Here is a 19,093-nt window from a genome sequence, read left to right on the forward strand (position 1 = left end):
AATAAACATTGAAGTGTTTACATGCTGGAGGACAAGATTTAAAAGGATAGTTCAGCCAAAAATGAAAAACCCATTCCAAACCACTATGACTTTGTTTCTTGTGTGGAACACAAAAGGAGACATACTGATGAATGTTCACACTGTTCTCTCCTGTATGTTGAAATATCAGAAAAAGTTTTTTAAAAAGCACAGCAAAAGTATTATAAGTGAGCCATATAATAATAGTTTTACAGTAAAATTATAATTCATTTATGGTTGTCTTAATACTTTTGCTTTCAAACAAACCATGGAGCTTTTATTTCGGTGGTAAACCACCAGGGGAATTTAAAGCTTCTCTTTTGTTGGCAACAGCCGCCGCCTTACACATTTAGAGAGATTGTTGATGCGTGTTGTGTTCCAAATGCATGTTATAAGCGCTTAGCGCTCTAAACAGTTTGTGTAGACCAACATTTCCTGCGAACTAAGCTGCTGAAACCACTGGATCATGAGCTGCTTGCGTGTAAATATACACAGTGCTGCGCTTTAATCTGAAACACACTGTGCATGCATTTATTAAATTAATTCACAGCCTTTGTGATTTAATAATAACACTAAGTTTTGATTTGGTTTCGATTAATTGTGAAGCCCTACTTCTGAAGCCATATGATGGGTTGTGTGATGACCAGAATGAAATTTAAATCATTAGTCACGGAAAATCTTGTTTGACAGCTGTGGTCTCTTCATTTTCAACGTATGGAAAACAGCAACTTGAACATTCTTCTAAATATCTCATTTTGTGTTCCACAGAAGAAGAACAAAGTCATACAGGAGTGGAACAACATTAGGTCGAGTAAATGATCACAAAATGTCATTTTTTGGCCAAACTACCCCTTTAATTCCTAGTTACGCCTGTCCTGTCGAACAATGCCTAATTGTACAAAAATGGTTAGCTTGAACAAGAACGAAAATGATATGCTTGAACAAGTTAGAAAGGTGAATAAGACAACACTAATGCTAAGCCACTGAAGTTCTGTGTTCCAGAGCTTGAGCGCTGATGCCAGCTGGCAAACTCATCAGATCCTTAATCTTTGGTTAACACGTCCATGTAGGCAGCTTCTGCCCCACTTTTCAGCTCTACTTTCTGCAGATCTCTGGTTCTCACATTCCATTTAATTTGATCACACCATCAAGGCCAGATTTGTACGTACAACCTGCCCCCTTGAAAGCCTTTACCAACCAAAAATGCATCTACACTACCCCCAACCCCCCCTTTTGTGTGTGTGTGTGTGTGTGTGTGTGTGAGTGGATTGGATGGATCAAGCAACTCTGATATATTAAAGTGAGAAGCAGACAGGTGTTCTGATAATGATTTGTCTCTAACCCCACCCACTCAAAAATCGAAAAAGAATCTCCATCGCCTCTGGCTCTTAAGACTTTTTTCTCCCTCTCCTTCATTTTTTGATTGTTATGATTGCTGTGCGTTCCTACGCTGTTCAGCCTGCAGGCGGGGTTGGTTGGTACATGTCAAGGTGCTGAAGTATGCAACGTGGACAGCAGCCCTTTTGCTTATTAATAACTGTAATAATTGTGTGCTTCATCACCTGCAAGAGAGACCCTGTTGCACACCGTCACGCTTTAATGTGCTTTTCCCACTGAATAGACTAATTTCTCAGAGCAAACACATCAATAATTGGCTGGAGATTAACATGAATAGGTTTTGTTTACCAACGAGTTCAATGATTTTTTTTGCTGATCTTCTAGACTTTCACACGTGCTTGCTTGATGAACGGCTCTTTCAGTTCTTCATAAGTGAATAAATGAGGTGTGCAAAAGGGAGAGGAGTTAAAAAGGATTTAAAGAGCATATCTGAGTGAGTTTCGGCATGCCCTCTCAGCTACTTGCTATCTTCAAACTGATACTTACCTAATTATACACACACACATGCACACACTCGCATGCACGAAAGGAAATTCGCATACAGTCTTCTTCCCACCCTCTATCTCTCGCCCCCACCAAACTAACCCTCCTAACCGACCGCCTGCTATCCACTTGCAAAGTACTGCTGTTGACACACAGGAATCCAGACACGCACACACACATGCTCTTTCTCCCTCCTTGGCAGGAAGGACTCTCCTCTGAACCAGACGACTGCTTGCGCCTCTCTCCTTTTCCTCTGCTGGCAGGTGTTAGAAATAAAACCATAAATAAGTGCAAGAGGGAGCCAGAGACAGCGCGAGAGAGGAGGACAAATGTCTTTCTGCATTTGTTGCTGTAGAGAAGGGGAAATATGAGGAAAGGGGAACGATATGGAGGAGAAATCTGTATTTTTTAAGTAGCTAGAACAGTTAGTAGGGTTTTATTTGCTTACTGTCAACTGTATTTTTGTGTCTGAAGGGGATTGAAGTGAACACTTGGATCATCTGGGCTCAAGCCACAGCATGCTGACTGAGTTATAGAGCAGCTGAGGGGAAACAAAGTAGCCGAGAGGAACACAAGGCAGTCATGGACACTATAACACCTCAGCCACAGTCCTGGATGACTTGGATTTGCACACTGGAGTTGGACCCCATCCAGCCCACAGTCCACTGATACAAATGAGGTACTGGCTTTCTGTAAATCAAAATCTGTGGAATTTTTAGATGATATCACCACATTGTTCTGGGGAAAGACTGTGTACTTTGTGTTTATGAGGAATATTTATATATGCAGTTGACCAACAGTCTGAGACCACATAGAAATTCTATCCAATTATTTAATCCAGGGAATAAATGAAAAGTAATAGGATTTCGAAAAATTGAAAAAAATGAAACAATGTGAAGTGAAATTAGGAAGAAATATTTCAGAATCTGCATCATTTTTGCGTCATTTAATCAGGTAAATTTGATAATGTGAGCTTTGTACAGATGGTCAGATGCTCTTGCTTCCATCAAAGCTCAATATGCTTTTTGGATAATCTCAAATCATGCTGGAGAAACATGATCATTAGGTTTTACTTAAATTTTCAGTAGAAGTTCAATTATAACTTTACTTCAGCTCCCAATTGCTGTTCATATATAATTTATTGTGAATCTTAATGAATATTAATTATATTTAATATGATGTATATATAATAAAAACATTGTCTAGTGATCTCAGACTTTTGGTTTGCCTTGGTTATTAACTGTTCAAAGAAGTGCCTGAGCCTACTGTCATTTGTACACATTGTGCTGCCAACAACAAAATGATCACTGCTTCCTGTTAACTGTGTGACATGGTGAATGTTTAAGGTCACATAAACTTAGGTCATTTATACCTGTCCCGCTGGGTTTTGCGTTGTACTGCCAGACCATTTTGAACAGATGCTCATGTTTATGATGTTTTGATTTGCACATCTGACACTCATCACCTGTATAGACAAATCTCATGATACGCCTGGGATATGGTCCAGTTTATAAAATCCTGATAGAGCAGGCGCAGGCAGCAACACTGCCCTCCAGCCCTGCTAACAGACACAGTCAGATGCAAATATGCCCGTGCTGCACGATCGCTTGCAAGCTACTTAATGTTGCATGCATAATAGTTCGATAGATTGAGCAGGATATGACCCTTAATATTCTACTGCTGCAGGGAGCAGAGATGGTAAGTGTGTGCATGCGTGAGCTTCTGTTGATGTGAGGGGCAGGTGAGTGCATGTCTGGAACACACTGTAAAAGAACTGCACATGGATAGATGGCAGGAGTGCAGTCATGAACTCAATGAGTCAGGGACAGGGTGTTTTACTGTGTGAAGCAATATAGAAATGTTAGTTGGGGAGCCTGAATTTTGACTTTTTTTTGTTGGGCTTTGTGTTGGTCAGTTTTTTCTCATGCATCTTTCTTTTTTTGGCAGTGGATTTTTGTTGATATAAATTGGTTTCGCTCAAATAAACAGTGAATTCTATTACTGATTGACATAGGAAAGAGGACATGCGTGTTGCTCTTTCAGAGATTATAAAACTTAATGTTCTTGGTTATGTTTCATTTAAGTATTAACTTTGTTCTAGATCGATTCCTTAGGAGAATAAAAAGATCTGGCACAAATGAGATCATTATTGATGTACAGTAAAAGAGTATGAAACTAATAAGCTATAAAATATTTATGGATAGCAAAGTCCAGATAATTTGCTCTTGGATGAGTTTGATAAGAACAGTTTGAGTTCATGAAATCTGACTTTTCATTGCATGCTTTCTTGTCAAATATGTGCCTTGATGAGATCTTTTCTGAAACATTAGATGAGACAGGAGTTTAATAGGATGTTGTATTTGAAGAAAAAACTATTATTTTATTTTAGTTATTGTACTAGTTTATTTGAATATCTTTTGAATATCAAAAATAATTAGTGTTATTCTGGTATTATTTATATACTATTATAGTATAGGTTTTGAAAAATATTTCTATTTAGCTTTATTTTTTGTAATTTTAGTTCTTAAACTTTTGCCAAGGCATCATTTCTAATATTTTGTCTACGTTTTCTTATACACTGATTGGTTTATGCCATGTGTGCAGCATGTGTTTTGTAGAGTGTTTTCTTTTCTTTCTGAGAGGGAGGGTGCGACGTCCTCTTTATGACCTAGCACCTGTCTGATGGAAGGCTTTATGTTCTACTCTACACTGCTGTGCGGGAACAGAAATTATCCTGACTGCCCAGACGAAATTATTGAACGGCTGAAATCTTACAGCTTTAAACTGGCTTTATAACATCCGATTTTAGGTAATTTGCCTGGAAACGGAGACTCTTTTAAGATGGGTCATGAGTGAATGCCAACATGAGGATGTGGGGTTAACAAAAAAGTATCATGTCACAATAAAATCTCCCTGCCTTATTCTTCCTCATCCTGTATAGCTTCAGAAACCATTGTCTGCATGTGCTGCATCATACCATTGGATGTGTAAGAGATATCCTTTTGGTATTGAGAGTGATTATCCCATACAAATATGGGTCTTTTTTGAATGGAGTGAGATCGAGTGATTTTTTTTTTTTTTTTTTCATGCACTCAGACTGGATGGACCTTGTGTACTAGATGAATTGTCTGAAACTCTTCCCTATTCTCCACTGACATCTATTGAGACCTCTGAAGACATTGAATTTTGTAAGCTTTTAGGATGTATAATTGAGCATGGATGGATCCCACAGGGTGTGGTTTGATGGTGCTTTGCTTTAGTCAACATGTTGCTAGATATGAACATCAGAGAGACAGTGGGGGCGGCCAGACCCTTGGAATGTCTATCGTAACCTGCGGCTTGCCGCTCCTCCAGCTCGGCCGTGCCAGTCTGTGTGTGTTTGTATGACTCAATGCATTCTCAAAGTTCTCAGCCGGTTTGGATTGCTCATATGCTGGTAGAGATGAGAACAGATTGGAGGGGGGCAATAGATGGCACAGGATGTTTTGTAACAATACAACTAAACTGCTATGTGCACCAGGAAAATATGCTGTTTTTCTCACGCTTTAGTGTAAATGACAAGACATGACATTTTTTTTGTCATTAATTGATTCAAAAATACATTTAAAAAAATTAACAAAAACAATTAAAATAGCCATTTATACATGACTTGAATATACCTCTTATATTATAAGCATGTTTGTAATTTCTGAATGAAAAATTAATTTTGATGTTTTTTATTATATAAATGAAAAAACAAAAAACATCAGGGTGATACTTTCCGAGGATCATATTGAAGAAAAAAATGCCTCATTAAAAGAAAGAAATTCCTGAAAATAAAATGTAGTATAATCTTTTATAAGTATTTCTTAGATTTTTAAAAATATATATTTTAAGAAATGTTTTACAAAACTTATTTTCTTTATAAATAATGTTTGTTAAAATATTATTAGTATTATTATTTTAACTTAAAATATATTATTATTATTTGAAAAAAATGTCCAAGTTAAAGTGATGTGTTGTGAATCAGCATGCAGAAACAAAAAATTTTTAAACAAAAAAAAATATGATTTGTACTCTCACGTTATCAAGGTGTATGGAAAATGTTTATATGGTAATATTACTTTTTTGAGGATGGTTATATCGCATATTCGACATTTTTGCGTGACACTTATTTACCCTATAAAGCAAACTGTAACTCCTCTCTCCCTCCCTCCCTGCCATCATTTGTCCTGCGTAAGGAGCACCTGCCCCATCACCTGTCAGTTGGAGGCAACAGGCTGATTCTGTATCTGCACCTACATGTACTAGAGCTGCAGTCTGGGGAAAAAGGACGCCATGCCACACCCAGTAATATTCCGTCCCCACTCTTTGCATGCAAAAACGTTCTCTCCTCACTTACCCTCATTTAGCTTGTCGAAGTCAGGTCAACAGGGCCACTCGGGGTGGAATGGGTATCTAAAGCCCCTTCACTCAACTGTTAGTCTTACTGGCCTTAAAGGGCTTGTAGGGGCTAAAAAAAACAGCAGAGCTCACCTGCAGAATGAACAGATGGTGAAGGAAGAGGTTTGGGGAGCAATAAGAACAGACCTTGTTTGTGTGACTGCACGCTATTAGTGCCTCCCCCAATGGTCAGCACAGATAGGATGCAGCCACACAAATAAGGCCTGTTCTTGTTGCGTGAGCTCAGACAGACGAGACTCTTTGTTTGTTCTCGGGTACAGCTTACTGGGCAATTTAAGTGGAATGACAGAAGCGCAGTTATTTGGGGAATGTGGAAAGTGTCAGATCTTTATTGGGAGTGGGGGTCGGCCATGATAATGAACTTGCTTTTCTTCGGCTCACAAAAGGCTTAATGGTTAACCATTTTTATTGTGTCCTCATTTTGCCTTCACAAACAGTCCTTGGATTTCAAGACTTAAACTATAGAAGAAAGTTTAAGTGTGGTTAGTGTGATTGTTGTAGTGTGTTGGAAGGCACTAGCACCATTTGAAGGAACTTTTAGAAGTTTATGGTTTAAAAACGCAAGAACCTAGGCTACGTCTATAACAGGCTATTAAATTGCCAAAAAAAAAAAAAAAAAAAAGCCTATTAAATTAAGATGCGTGGATATTTTGACATATTTTTTTGTACATTAAATATGCTTGCACAAATGTATGTCAGTGTTTTAGGAGTTTTGTTTTTGTGTGTGGTGCACATGTTTGTGTTTGTCTATGAAAAGTGATCCTGAAAAAGCCAAGCCCTACAGGTATGTGTAAAAGGCCTTTCTCTGGCTTCGCTCTATGCACACCTGTTTAGCTACGCAGCCTGCAGGCTTTTTCACGAGCCCTGTTGGCTTGGACCTACTGTGAATAAAATCATTTGTGTTTTTATTTGATTACATGTATTGAACTGAATGCAGTCTCTCAGAGAAAATCTTGAGGAATACCAGCAATGAAGTTTTAAAAAAAACTTAAGACCATTTATAGATTAAAATGATTATGTCTGCATGTTACAATGTCACAAACCTTTATTGTCGTCTCCTGCATGCATGGTCAGTCTAAAGGTGTAAGCAGTGTACAGATCACATTTCAAAACAAGCTGCTTCGAGTGACTAGTCTTTACCTGTCCATATAATAAAGCAGAGGGAGGGGGAGGGGGGAGCATTCGCCTGGCTCAGTTCACCTCCCGAGCAGCGACTGAAAGAAAACAGGAAGTTGAGTGTGAATGAGTGTGACGTGAATGGAACGGTGAAAGTAGGTCATTGTTGCAATGGGACACAAATTTAGCGGCACAGTAAAGAACTGATTGAGCTGTATAAATCTGGCAAATATCAGCAGGACTACTGAGTGCAGTGATGCAAATCTAGTAGTAAATCATTATGATACTGTGACTGACAAACAGTTGTTTTCACAACCCATTTAACTTTCATAATCTGATGTATTTCTAAGTGTAAAATGTAGGGTGGGGCTTGATTTTAACCCATTGGGAATCGATTGGACACACCGGAGCTTGACACCAGAATTGAGACAGAACGAAGGCAAGTTAGCTACAACAATAGCTATTTGGCTATTGTTTAACATTATCCAGTAAGTGACGTCGACGGACAATCAAAATCATTTCGTAAGAAGAGTTATTATGTTTTGATTAAAGATCGTGAAGACAAACTATTTTTGTCTTTGGAATAACATGCACTGAGGAACTGATTAATAAAGTAATTAGGGTCAATTTTGATTTTACTTGACATTAAGCACTTTTACTTAGGAGATTGTCTAAAAGATTTTTGTTGATGCTTAATAAATTCCTGTAAAGAGCCTGTTGCTACTTATATTATTTTCTATTAAATGATCATTATGCTCATTAACACAATAAACTGTGCAACTCTCTGCAATTAAACTTCCAAGTGGCTATCCAAACATAAGTGGACTTCGGTTAGTGTGAAGTGAGGTGGTTCCTGCTTAAAAATGCAGCATTCAAAGCACTATATATAGTTTATTGTGTGTATAAAACTTAAAATCATCTGCACTCTCTACTGAACTGCAGCATGTGATAATAGTGCTTTGTTTCCACACTCAGCACTACTACTTGTGTGCATTTCGCTCCTGTATTTGACAGGGTGTGTCCGATATGGGAGGTGTTAAAGTTGAAAGAAGGTGAGTGCACAGATGTCCTAAAGGTGTGGTTTCTTTAAGATGAGACCATGGGGTTCAAGGTGGTCTGAACAAGCTCGGCTTGCTAGAGTAATACCTTAAACCAGGTATTGTTACACTTATGGGCTTCTCTCTTGCTCTCTCTCTGTTGTGTTGTTGTTGAGATGGTTGAGGGCAATGTCAATGCTTTGTGAATGTGAAAGGGGATTTCGCTGTCTGTCTTGATGGAGTAGGTGGAGGAAGGCCTCAGGCACTTTGGGGGATCAGGCCCCACACCAAACACAAACAAAGAAGTGTTTTTCCCCTCCAGATGTCCTAACTTACCCCACCAGAATTGAAATGCTAGGCCTACTATATAAAAATCTCAACAATGAATTTGCATCTTTTGTTCTAGAATAATACTTTTACACATGAGGTGTCCATTATAATGTCATCCATTATATAAAGGAAAAATTGAACACATTAAACATTATTTTTTAATGATTTATTTTTTAAGCTACTCTGCTGCCCTGTCTAGTTTCAAGAGTAAGGTATCATACCTTTTGAGTTTAAGGCCACTTCATGACAGGAAACTATTAAAGAAATAGTTCTCTTAAAAATGAAAATTCTGTCATTATTTACTCACACTCATGTTGTATCATAGCTGTATGCTGTTATTTACCATAAAAGGAGACTTTCTGAATAATCAAAAAATATAAAACTTTTCTATTCATCTGAAGTTCGTCATCAAAATATTCAGGAACGACAATGAACAACAAGGATGAGTAAATAATGACAGAATATTTGTTTTCATTGATCTATCCCTTTAATCTTAATCTTTGACAAATAATGTCTATCTTTTATGTGTTACCACCTGCATCTTGCCATCAAGTTGCAGCAGCTGAAAATGAGCAGAGGCGTTTGAGTGTGAAAGGCAGATGCCATGATGCACCCTGGATCTGGGCTCTCTGTCACTGGCCAATTAGAGCAGCAGTGTCAGCCTGCTTCAGAGCAATATAACATACAAACAGAAGCCTATCACACCACACTGTTAGACCCTGTGCTCAAACAAGCAAATAATTCTAGAAATTAATAGGGGGGGGAAAATGTTGGGGGTTTTTTTTGTCTTGTTTGGTGTTTTCATTCAGGCTTTTAAAACTTTTGTAAAATTTATGTACAGTCATTTGTAAAAATTTATATTTATTTAACTGTAGGATTTAACTCGATTTAGTGATAGCTATATGCTATGAAAAAATATATATTCCGCTTTATTTCAAATGCAAACTATTAGTCCTAATATCAATTTTTATTGTTGACATTGCTGAATATATTTGTGGATTCATGTGGTTCTTAACAGTCTGCATGGGCTTTTGCAGCATTGGTTTCTTTAATCATAGCAACAATGAAGAAGATGGCAGTTTTCAATTCATTTACTTTGTTGACGCCCTGACTTACAGGAAGCCTCCAAAATTACAGGGAGAATGTATACAACAAAGACCAAAACATAAGGAAATAACATGTTGAGAACATGGAAAATTACATGGTGGATATTACTGAGAATTGTAAAATGGGCAAGACATCAAGTTGAATGTATGGAATAGATATATGGTAATGAACTGTAATGTAGTGTATTATTGAATTTGCTTTATAGTAATAGCTATGCACAGCGTTCACATGACTGTAGCTTGTACAGTACATTTGTGTAGCACAGTAAATTGTAATACAATTATATTTTACAACAGCTCCCAAGTTTTGCTTCCACAATTTGACCTATTTCCAAATGACAGGATATTCAACAAGAAAAACTGTAGTGCAGACGTAAATGTGAGTTTGCTAAAACATTGCCTGAATCGCAAATTGGCAATTGCTTTCATGATCTAATAGCACACACAGCCGTGACATGAGCAGAAAGGAAATGTCATTTCAGAGGATGAGAAGGTTATCATATGTTGATTATAAGACAAACTGAGAATACCAACTGACTTTTATTTCTCTGTGTGCATGTGATGAATCCAGATTCATTCCATAAATCTCACATCTCCTGTGCAACTAACAACATTCTGCATCTGGGGAAATAAAGGAACCTTTGTTTAGAGTATAGGGAACAGGTAACCATTTGTGCAGTGTGTTTTTTGGGTTTAGTTGGTACAGATGTGCATATATATATATTTTCAGGACAGAGGGTCATAGTACATGGTACCTGGGCTTTATATATATGTGTGTGTGTGTGAGTATGTTTGCTTGTGGATCATGTTAAATTCGTGCAGTTGGATTTAGCCATGTGTACATTCAGCTTTAAAAGAAAAACTGAGATGGGGGAGACTATAAATCTTTGTTTCCTCTCAGAAAATGTGCCGATTTGCAATAGGTAGTTTTGAAACTATTACAATAAACAATGATTTATTCAGTTTAAGTTTTACCTTTTATTTTCTGGTTCATAACATACAGACGCCTAAATTGCATGCAAGGTAGAGTTTAAGACACCTAGGGGCAACCCAACTAGCATCTTTAGGTGGATTTCATCTCCAAGTTTAGAAAACATCACTTTTTATTTCACGGGTCAGTGATTAAGGCAGATGTGGGTCATCAGCACTGACAGTTTGCTGAGGCTTCATTGCTTTAATAGCCCAGGAAATGTCATAGCTCAAGCTATCTTAGGCTTGGCTGTCCCTCAGGGCAAGACACTGAATACTAATAAGCATTGCTTCTCCCATGACCCAGATTTGTTTAGGTAAATAGAAAGCTGTTTGGAAACATGGGAAATATGCACGAAAAAAAAAAAACTCTTCCAAGGTGACATTCTCAGTAAGGTTATTTTTTGTGAAGCATTCCATCTCAGGTATAAGCTGCTATAGCAAGACTAGACACTTGCCCATTATCATAGTTTGAGAATTCGGAGTGTCCTCATGTGACTGACTTTGCTTCTCTAGTGCAGCTTCTGCATGAAGATGTTGTTTCGAGTAAGGGATCCAGCTGTAAATGATGTAGATAAGTATAGGGGTGTAGGGCTGCATGCTGCGCTCTTTAATTAGAACAGGAAGACGCATCAGCAGCGACTGAGCCAAGTCTGCCACGGGGGGGAAGAGCAGAGACTGTTCAGCGAGACTTAACTTTACCCAGTGGATCACCAAATCCATTAAGAACTGCAGAGATGAGCCAAGCTTTACTGTGCATAAATCTGTGCTGGCACAACAAAAACATTGGCCAGAGGGATCTATTCCTTTGTGCTGAAATTTGGAAATGCAGCATCTCTAAGAAACAATGGTTATGTGGGTACATGAGTTATAATACCTAACATTATTTCTGTCTGTTTTTGTTTCCCAATTGCTTTGCAGTACCCATGTCCCTCCTGAGCCATGCTCCCTGGCTATGGATTCTCTTCTCTTCTTGATTTCCAGCCTCACCTCCAAGCGTTCCATTGCAGAGGCGAGAGCTCTGACATGTGGTTCCCAGGCTCAGCTGAGGCCCAGGCTCTGAGTGACTCTCTGGAAGGTAGGCCTCTCCTGCGACAGCATCAGCACATTGCGGTGTGTCAGCAAGAGACATTGGCCTTCATTGACCTTCAACAGCCAAGCGTTAATGGTTTCCAATCACACACCCCGGAAAACTGTAGTTCCTCTCTTTGCTCCAATCCTGTCAGATGCAATGGAAGCAGTCCATCTGACTTTGCCAAGAATGGGAGTACAGACACAACACTGGACAATTATTTGACCCAGGATAGCAATAATGTGGAAGTGGCTCAGGATCAGATGTGGAAACCCATTACTGGCTTACCTGAGACCGTTTATGAAAACCCTGAACCAGAAGTTAAGGGTCTCTGCTCTCGAGACTTGTTTCTGCCTCTGTCCCCATATGCACCTGGGGACAGAAACTCTTTTGAGTCTCAGCAGCTGAGCTCCCCCTCTTCCCCCTTAGAGTTCCAAAGTCTGGACCCATTTCGCCCTCAAAGACGTACCTCTTTGGGATCCATAAAAGAGAAGTCCATAAGTAAGTGCAAACTCTCACTTAACTAAGTCTTGACACATTGGCCCTACATTCCTGTTTTAAACAATAAATAGTTTGTCACAGTGCACAGTTTTTCATCACTCTTAAAACTGTATGGGAGTTTTCGGATAGATGATTATTCTTAGTGCAATCCTTAAAAGCATACTAATGTCCTGTCAGATGTTTTAATACACTACAACAGTGGTTCCCAAGCCTGTCCCTGGAGGCTTCTCAAAACAATACACATTTTGGATGTTGGAGTCTCTACTAATGAGTTGATGAGTTGAATAAAGTGTGTTTGTTTAAGGAGCTGTCCAAAATCTGTTCTATTGACAGGCCAATAAGAACAAGGTTATGTACTACTGTGTTAAAGTGATTGTGTCTGTTAAAACTACATGTGAATGTAAAAAGTGGATAGTACCTTTTATCATGTTCCTTGTTGATAATAGGGCGTAGGATGAGGGTGTACTCTCCAGACACTCTGAGTGATGAGTCTCTCAGCAGCCCAGGTGTGGAGTGTGATTACCTGCTCCCAACATCCTTTGAATCGTTCGTAGAAGGAGGGCTTGGCATGGTGGGCTCTACTATCCCCACATCCCAAAATTCCAGCCCGCTCCCAGGGGTAGATGAGGACCTCTCTCTTCTTGCCACACCGACCTCTCCAAAGCCATTCTTAGATTTCCCTCAAGAGGTTGCCATATCAGAGGGGGGTGTAAATGATGGGGGGAGGCAGAGGTTGGGCCTAGAAGACTGCAGAGCCCTGGAAGGCCCTGCCCTCAACAGTGGGACTTCACTACCCCTGTCCCATTCTCGTTCAGCAGACAATGAGCGCCGGCGCTTCTCTGCTTCTGAGCTCATCTCCCGCCTGCAACTCTCCCAGAGGAAAAACTCTTTTACCCTTAAGCTGGGCAAGTCTCTTTCTGCTCGTGTGGCCTCCCGGGACCGCCACCTGTCTGGAAACCTCAGCTCAGACTGTAAGTGACTCATCAGTACTGATTAGCTTAATGAAAGACTTTATTGTGAAAGTCTTGTGCTGTGATGTCATTATGACACTTCAGTGCTATATTTTCAGCTCTATCCCTTTTTGTAAACCTTCTCCCTCCCTTGTCTGTTTGTAGACAAACCCAACTCCAGACGTTGCTTCTCAGGGGGATCAAGTGACACTGCACCACATAGTCCGGTGGGGTCTGCACCGCCACTGCCCTCTGCTGACTGTAATCTGCCACTGCACAGGAGGAGTTCAAAGCAAAGGTGGCTCTAAAACTCAGCTAGTACCCACAAAGAACAATGTAGTGAGTAGAATATTACAAATTCTGTTTTAACATATTTTCTACTGTTTTTTTCACAGGATGAGAAAGGTTTCCATTGATGAGGATGGAGGCAGTCCTCCCAGCAGCTCTAAACGTCTATCACGATTCTTGCCGAACTGTAAGACCAATAAATAAATAATCTGGAATTTTATATATATATATAATGTATGTATGTACATTTATATTATTTATTATATTTTAGTATCATTTACCATTTTTCTCTTCCTCTCTCTCAGTGATTTTGTATCAGGAATACAGTGATGTTGCTATCAACAGAGAGATTCAGAGGCAGCAGGGGGCAGAGCCAGGAACGGATGAAGAAAGAGGGGACTCTGTGTCCCCAGGCAACCTCTCGCCATCCAGCTCATTCCGCTCATCACGAGGCTCCGCCTTTTCCCTTTGGCAGGATATTCCTGATGTTCGGTCCAGTGGACAACTTGACAACTTCAGCAATGAAGAGCGTAAACTGCAGGAGGTGACTCCACTTTCAGAAAGTCTGTGGGTTTTTTAATCAACCAGCAAGTTTTGCTGAAAAAGAAATAATTAATTTTTTTCTTGACTTTTCAGGCCAAGTTTGAGTTAGTGACATCAGAGGCCTCATACATACGCAGCTTGTCTATTGCAGTTGACCATTTTATGATGTCTCCTGAGTTGTGTGAGAGTCTTGGGATGCAGGAGAGGCAGTGGCTCTTTTCCAAACTGCCTGATGTGAAGGAAGTCAGTGAGAGGTGAATAAAGATGAAGAGTTCTACAATTTTTGAAAGAGTGGGCCTTCTGCTGAGATGTGCACAGTTGAAATCCCTGTTTTTGTCTCTCTCTCCCTTTCAATTCTCCCTATGCCCATAGGTTTCTTCAAGATCTAGAGCATAGGTTAGAAGGGGACATTTTGCGTTTTGACGTGTGTGACATTGTCTTTGACCACTGTCCTGCACTGCGGAGGGTTTATCTGCCTTATGTCACCAATCAAGCTTATCAGGAAAAGACCTATCAACGGCTACTGTAAACAGTCTCTTACTGTAAAAAAGTTCTCTAACAAGCATAATAATGTGGATGTTGCAATTATTGCCCTGTTTAAGAGGTTCATACATTTGCGTTGTGGTGTTTTCTTAGGCAGGAGAATCCTCGTTTCCCTGGAATCCTTGCTCGCCTGGAAGAGGACCCAATATGCCAGAGGCTGCCTCTTACATCATTCCTTATCCTTCCTTTTCAAAGGATCACACGACTCAAAATGCTAGTGGAGGTATTCCATCATGGACAGTGCACAATCTCTATCTTTTCAAATGTTATCTTATAAGTTGAAAGCTGTCATCAAGCTTTAGAACCAGGCTTACCAATTTCATCAGTTAAACATGGTTATCAACCTTGTCCATGTATAGAACATCCTAAAGAGAACAACTCCTGGATCACGAGATGAGGACACTGCCACCAAAGCACTTAATGAGCTCAAAAAGGTGAGTAAAGCAGGAGAAGAATTTATAATTGTCACAAACAATGTTTTAAAAATCATGAAATGAAAACTACCTGTGCTCTGCTGCACTAGATAATAAAGGAATGTAACTCCAGTGTGCAGTCCATGAAGAGGATGGAAGAACTAATTCATCTAAACAAGAAAATTCACTTTGAGGGCAAGGTATTACATCAAGCATTTATTGTAATGTTTAAGTAGATATGTATAATATATCATGCAGGGGTGTTAGGGCAGTCGTGGCCTAATAGAGAGTCAGACTGTTAACCCGAAAGTTGCTGGTTCGATTCTCAATATCGGCAGGAGATGACTTGGGTGCCATTGAGCAAGGCACCTAACCCCCAATTGCTCCCTGGGCGCCACAGCAAAAATGGCTGCCCAAATGTGTGTCCAAGGTTTGCTGTGTGTGTGTGTGTGTGTGTGTGTGTGTTCACTAATCCTAATGTGTATGCACTAACTTGGATGAGTTAAATGCAGAGGACAAATTCCGAGTATGGGTTACCATACTTGGCCTACACATGTCACTTTCACCTATACTTATATCATGCAGGAGTGTTATACAGCCGTTTTTATTTATTTATTTATTGAGGGGCCAAATAAGACATGACCATAGGGGACCATTTGTAAGTGAAGTGTGTAATTGAAAGGTGAATCTCAATTTGAGGGTCTACATTTTTAACCTACAATAATGATTCTTTTGTAAAATTCTATTTATTTTATTTTAGATTTTCCCTCTCATCTCTCAGTCTCGTTGGCTGGTCAAACATGGTGAACTTCTTGAAGTGGACACACAGAACTTGAGTATATCTGGGTCTAAGTTTAAACTCACCACTCGTCCTGTGTACCTTCACCTGTTTAATGACTGTCTTCTGCTGTCCCGGAGGAAAGAGTAAGTATAATGGGATGGGAGAGACCAATGTCCAATGTAATATTTGAATCAAGCAAAACCATTTGAAAACCCTGTGTAAATGACACAAGTCTGCTACAAAATTTTTCCCTTCTCTTTCCTGTCACAGCTCATGGAAGTTCATGGTGTTTGTACATGCAAAGATTGAAGACCTCAAGGTAAAAGATCTAAGCCAGAAACTTCAGGGAATCTCAGGATTCATATTCTACCTGCAGTTATGTGAGGGGCAACAGCTAAAACACCAGATTCTGCTCAAGTCACCCACAGAGTGAGGACATTCACATAATTCGCAAATATTAACATATTTGTCAGTGACAAAATCCTGTCACTGACAAATAGATCTGAGTGTTCCTAGAAAATGAGCCACACCAGGAAATGTATTCCCACAGGATGCATAAAACGGAGTCAAGAACGTTTTGTTTTATATGTAGGAGCAGCAAACAGAGGTGGATCACAGCCATGTTTACCTCGGACCCAAAGGCAGCCATTGACCAGACCAATGAGAATGATGGTGTGTAATTTCTTTGTCTCACTGTTGTCATGCAATTCAGATTTAACTACATTTAAAATTGAACACTTCTCTAAATGGCATGTTAAAGATGAATTGTGGCTGGTTGCATTTGGTGGTTCATGGCCAGGTTAAGCCGCAGTGTGTACCAGATAGTCCAGATACTTTATGATGATAATAAAAGGGGCTGTTTTGCCTGACATATAAAGTCATCAGCTATTTCACTGACACAACATTGAAAACACAGTGGAATATACAGTTCTGCTCAAGAATATCCTGTTTACTTGTGAACTAAGTGCCTCAAATAAAACTCTTAAAAGGCATAGTTCACCCAAAAATGGAAATTCTCTCATCATTTACTCACCCTCATGTCTTTTAAAACCTGCATGACCGTATTTCTACTGTTAAACAAAAAATGAGGTACTTTGAAGCTTCTTTAGATGGAACAACATACAATGAAAAAGACTTAAAAAAAAACTTGCCTTGTGGTCCTAAGACTTTTGCATACAAATCATTTGGGATACTCCTCCCAACAATTAGTTTTCTCAGATTAACACAAATGAAGATTTTTAGAAAAATAATAGAAAAATATTTTTCTAAAAATCTTTGTTTGCGTTCCACAGAAGAAAGAAAGTTATATACATGCGAGACAGCATGAAGGTGAGTAAATTATTAGATATTTTTTGTTTTTGGATGGAGTATCCCTTTAATGTTTCTATGCATGTGTCTGTACAGATCTATCTCAAGTCCAGTGCATCAAGAGCTACCAGTCACAGGAGCATGATGAGTTAATGCTGGAGAAGGCAGACATCCTTCAAGCTGTAACAATTACAAGTGATGGTATGAACATTTTTTTCCCTCGTCCTGGCTATACTCCATTTTTCCCTTTGAAGAAGAGAAGTGGGAGGACTGCAGAAGAGATAAATGAAATTTTAATGTTTTCACTTCACAGGGTGGGTAGAGGGGATTCGGTTGTCGGATGGAGAGAGGGGCTGGTTCCCCAGATCTTACGTGGAGGAGATCACAAGCCGCAGTGCTCGTTTGCGAAACCTCCGTGAAAACATTCGCATTAAGTGTGTCTCACAAAAATTAGAGGGAGAGACTCTCTGAGACCTTGAAGTATGGGACATTGTTTTACTTAAAGCTTGTATTTCAAGATTTTTACCCCCCCTCGGTTGAAATCGCGGGAGCCCCCCTAAAGCCAGGGGCCCCTAGAATCGTCACCACAATTCGTCCCGCTTGCGACGGCCCGGAGCATATGGTGCTGCACTTTCTGACAGCCCACACACGGACTCTGCTTAAAACATAGCTGTCCCAGGCTCACCATGTGGGTGCACAAAATCTGGATATATAAGCTGTTAAAATGTTTAGCAAAATAACAAGTTCCAATTTAAATGGGTTAGTTTTAGGTGGTATAGCAACCATTTCACTCTCAAGTGTTTTAAGGACTTCTCTTCTACCTAGTGACTAGATAGTTTAATAAACTGAGATGTCTTGATGTTAGCTGATTCACCGAACAGACACACAGTAAAGCTAAATGCTTGCTTTTACTAGTGAAACATTGAAACCAAATTGTGGACTTTTTGAATGATGTTGCTGTTGCAACGTTTGTAAATATTACTTTATGCCGCTAGTCTTCTGTAGATGATCATTTACTTAATAGTATTGGTGTAATAACAGGAAGTGTACTGTCAAATTATGACCATTATTTATGTCAGTGATTCTGCTGTTTGCTTGTGAATTTGTTGTTTTGGTAACGCAGATTTTTTTGGGGCAATTTCTTTGTGGAGTACTGATTTCCTAAGAATGTTAAATCACATTGGAAAAATAATCCTTTAAGGTAACTTTGTAAATAAAAAATAAATGCATATATTCTAACTGAAAGTGTCTGTCTAAGACCAAAAAAAAAAAAAAAGGTTTTAGGTTGTGTGTAAAGTTGACCTTTATTCCCAGCCACGTATGCTCACAACTACAACAAAGCACGTCTCATAAACTTCAGTTTCATTCCAGGCTCACCTCATATCCCATGGGGCAATAAAGCAGCCGGGTAGCAGGTAAACAGAATAGTTTCTTTGTCACAGCTGTTCCCGAGAACCTTGAATGGTTTCCAACTGCTGTAAATCAGACGTGAAAAGCTGCAGAAAAGAAGCTGTAGTTAGAGACAGATAAGAGACGGACTGCAGAGGCCCAGGAATGCATTTCTAATTAAAGCCATTTATCTCAGTGAAACATTTCCTATCCATTTTATATAATGTGCTGTACAAAATGCATTCATGCAGATTAAAGTTACTTCTGCTATGGGTTTGCAACAATAATTAGCTACAGTATCATAGCCTCTTTAGCAATTTCTTTAGCAATTGGCTTAAGTTTGAGCACACAATGATGGAGTCAAGACTGCTTATAGGTTATACATTCTTTGTTTAATTTCACAAG

The 19,093-nt window shown here is 39.3% G+C and overlaps 1 protein-coding gene across 2 annotated transcripts; it reads left to right on the forward strand.

The window, feature by feature from the left end:
• Positions 1 to 684: 684 nt before the first annotated feature.
• On the forward strand, positions 685 to 18,538 carry arhgef19 (Rho guanine nucleotide exchange factor (GEF) 19). Of its 2 annotated transcripts, none has more exons than XM_056268054.1 (16): positions 685 to 2,578; positions 11,822 to 12,473; positions 12,920 to 13,444; positions 13,589 to 13,721; positions 13,819 to 13,898; positions 14,017 to 14,255; positions 14,348 to 14,508; positions 14,627 to 14,779; positions 14,891 to 15,020; positions 15,157 to 15,231; positions 15,321 to 15,410; positions 15,971 to 16,134; positions 16,262 to 16,420; positions 16,584 to 16,663; positions 17,396 to 17,500; positions 17,613 to 18,538. In XM_056268054.1, the coding sequence occupies exons 2-16, from the start codon at positions 11,843 to 11,845 to the stop codon at positions 17,768 to 17,770; spliced, it is 2,883 nt and encodes a 960-aa protein (XP_056124029.1). In that variant the 5' UTR covers positions 685 to 2,578; positions 11,822 to 11,842; the 3' UTR covers positions 17,771 to 18,538. The 2 variants fall into 2 exon arrangements, with proteins under 2 accessions (XP_056124029.1, XP_056124030.1); XM_056268055.1 differs by lacking the exon at positions 685 to 2,578 and adding an exon at positions 3,473 to 3,597.
• The last annotated feature ends 555 nt before the right edge of the window (positions 18,539 to 19,093 follow it).

The sequence above is a fragment of the Rhinichthys klamathensis genome, unplaced genomic scaffold, assembly GCF_029890125.1.
Source record: "Rhinichthys klamathensis goyatoka isolate OS25496 unplaced genomic scaffold, OSU_Roscu_1.1 h1tg000269l_1, whole genome shotgun sequence".
Lineage (NCBI taxonomy): Eukaryota > Metazoa > Chordata > Actinopteri > Cypriniformes > Leuciscidae > Rhinichthys > Rhinichthys klamathensis.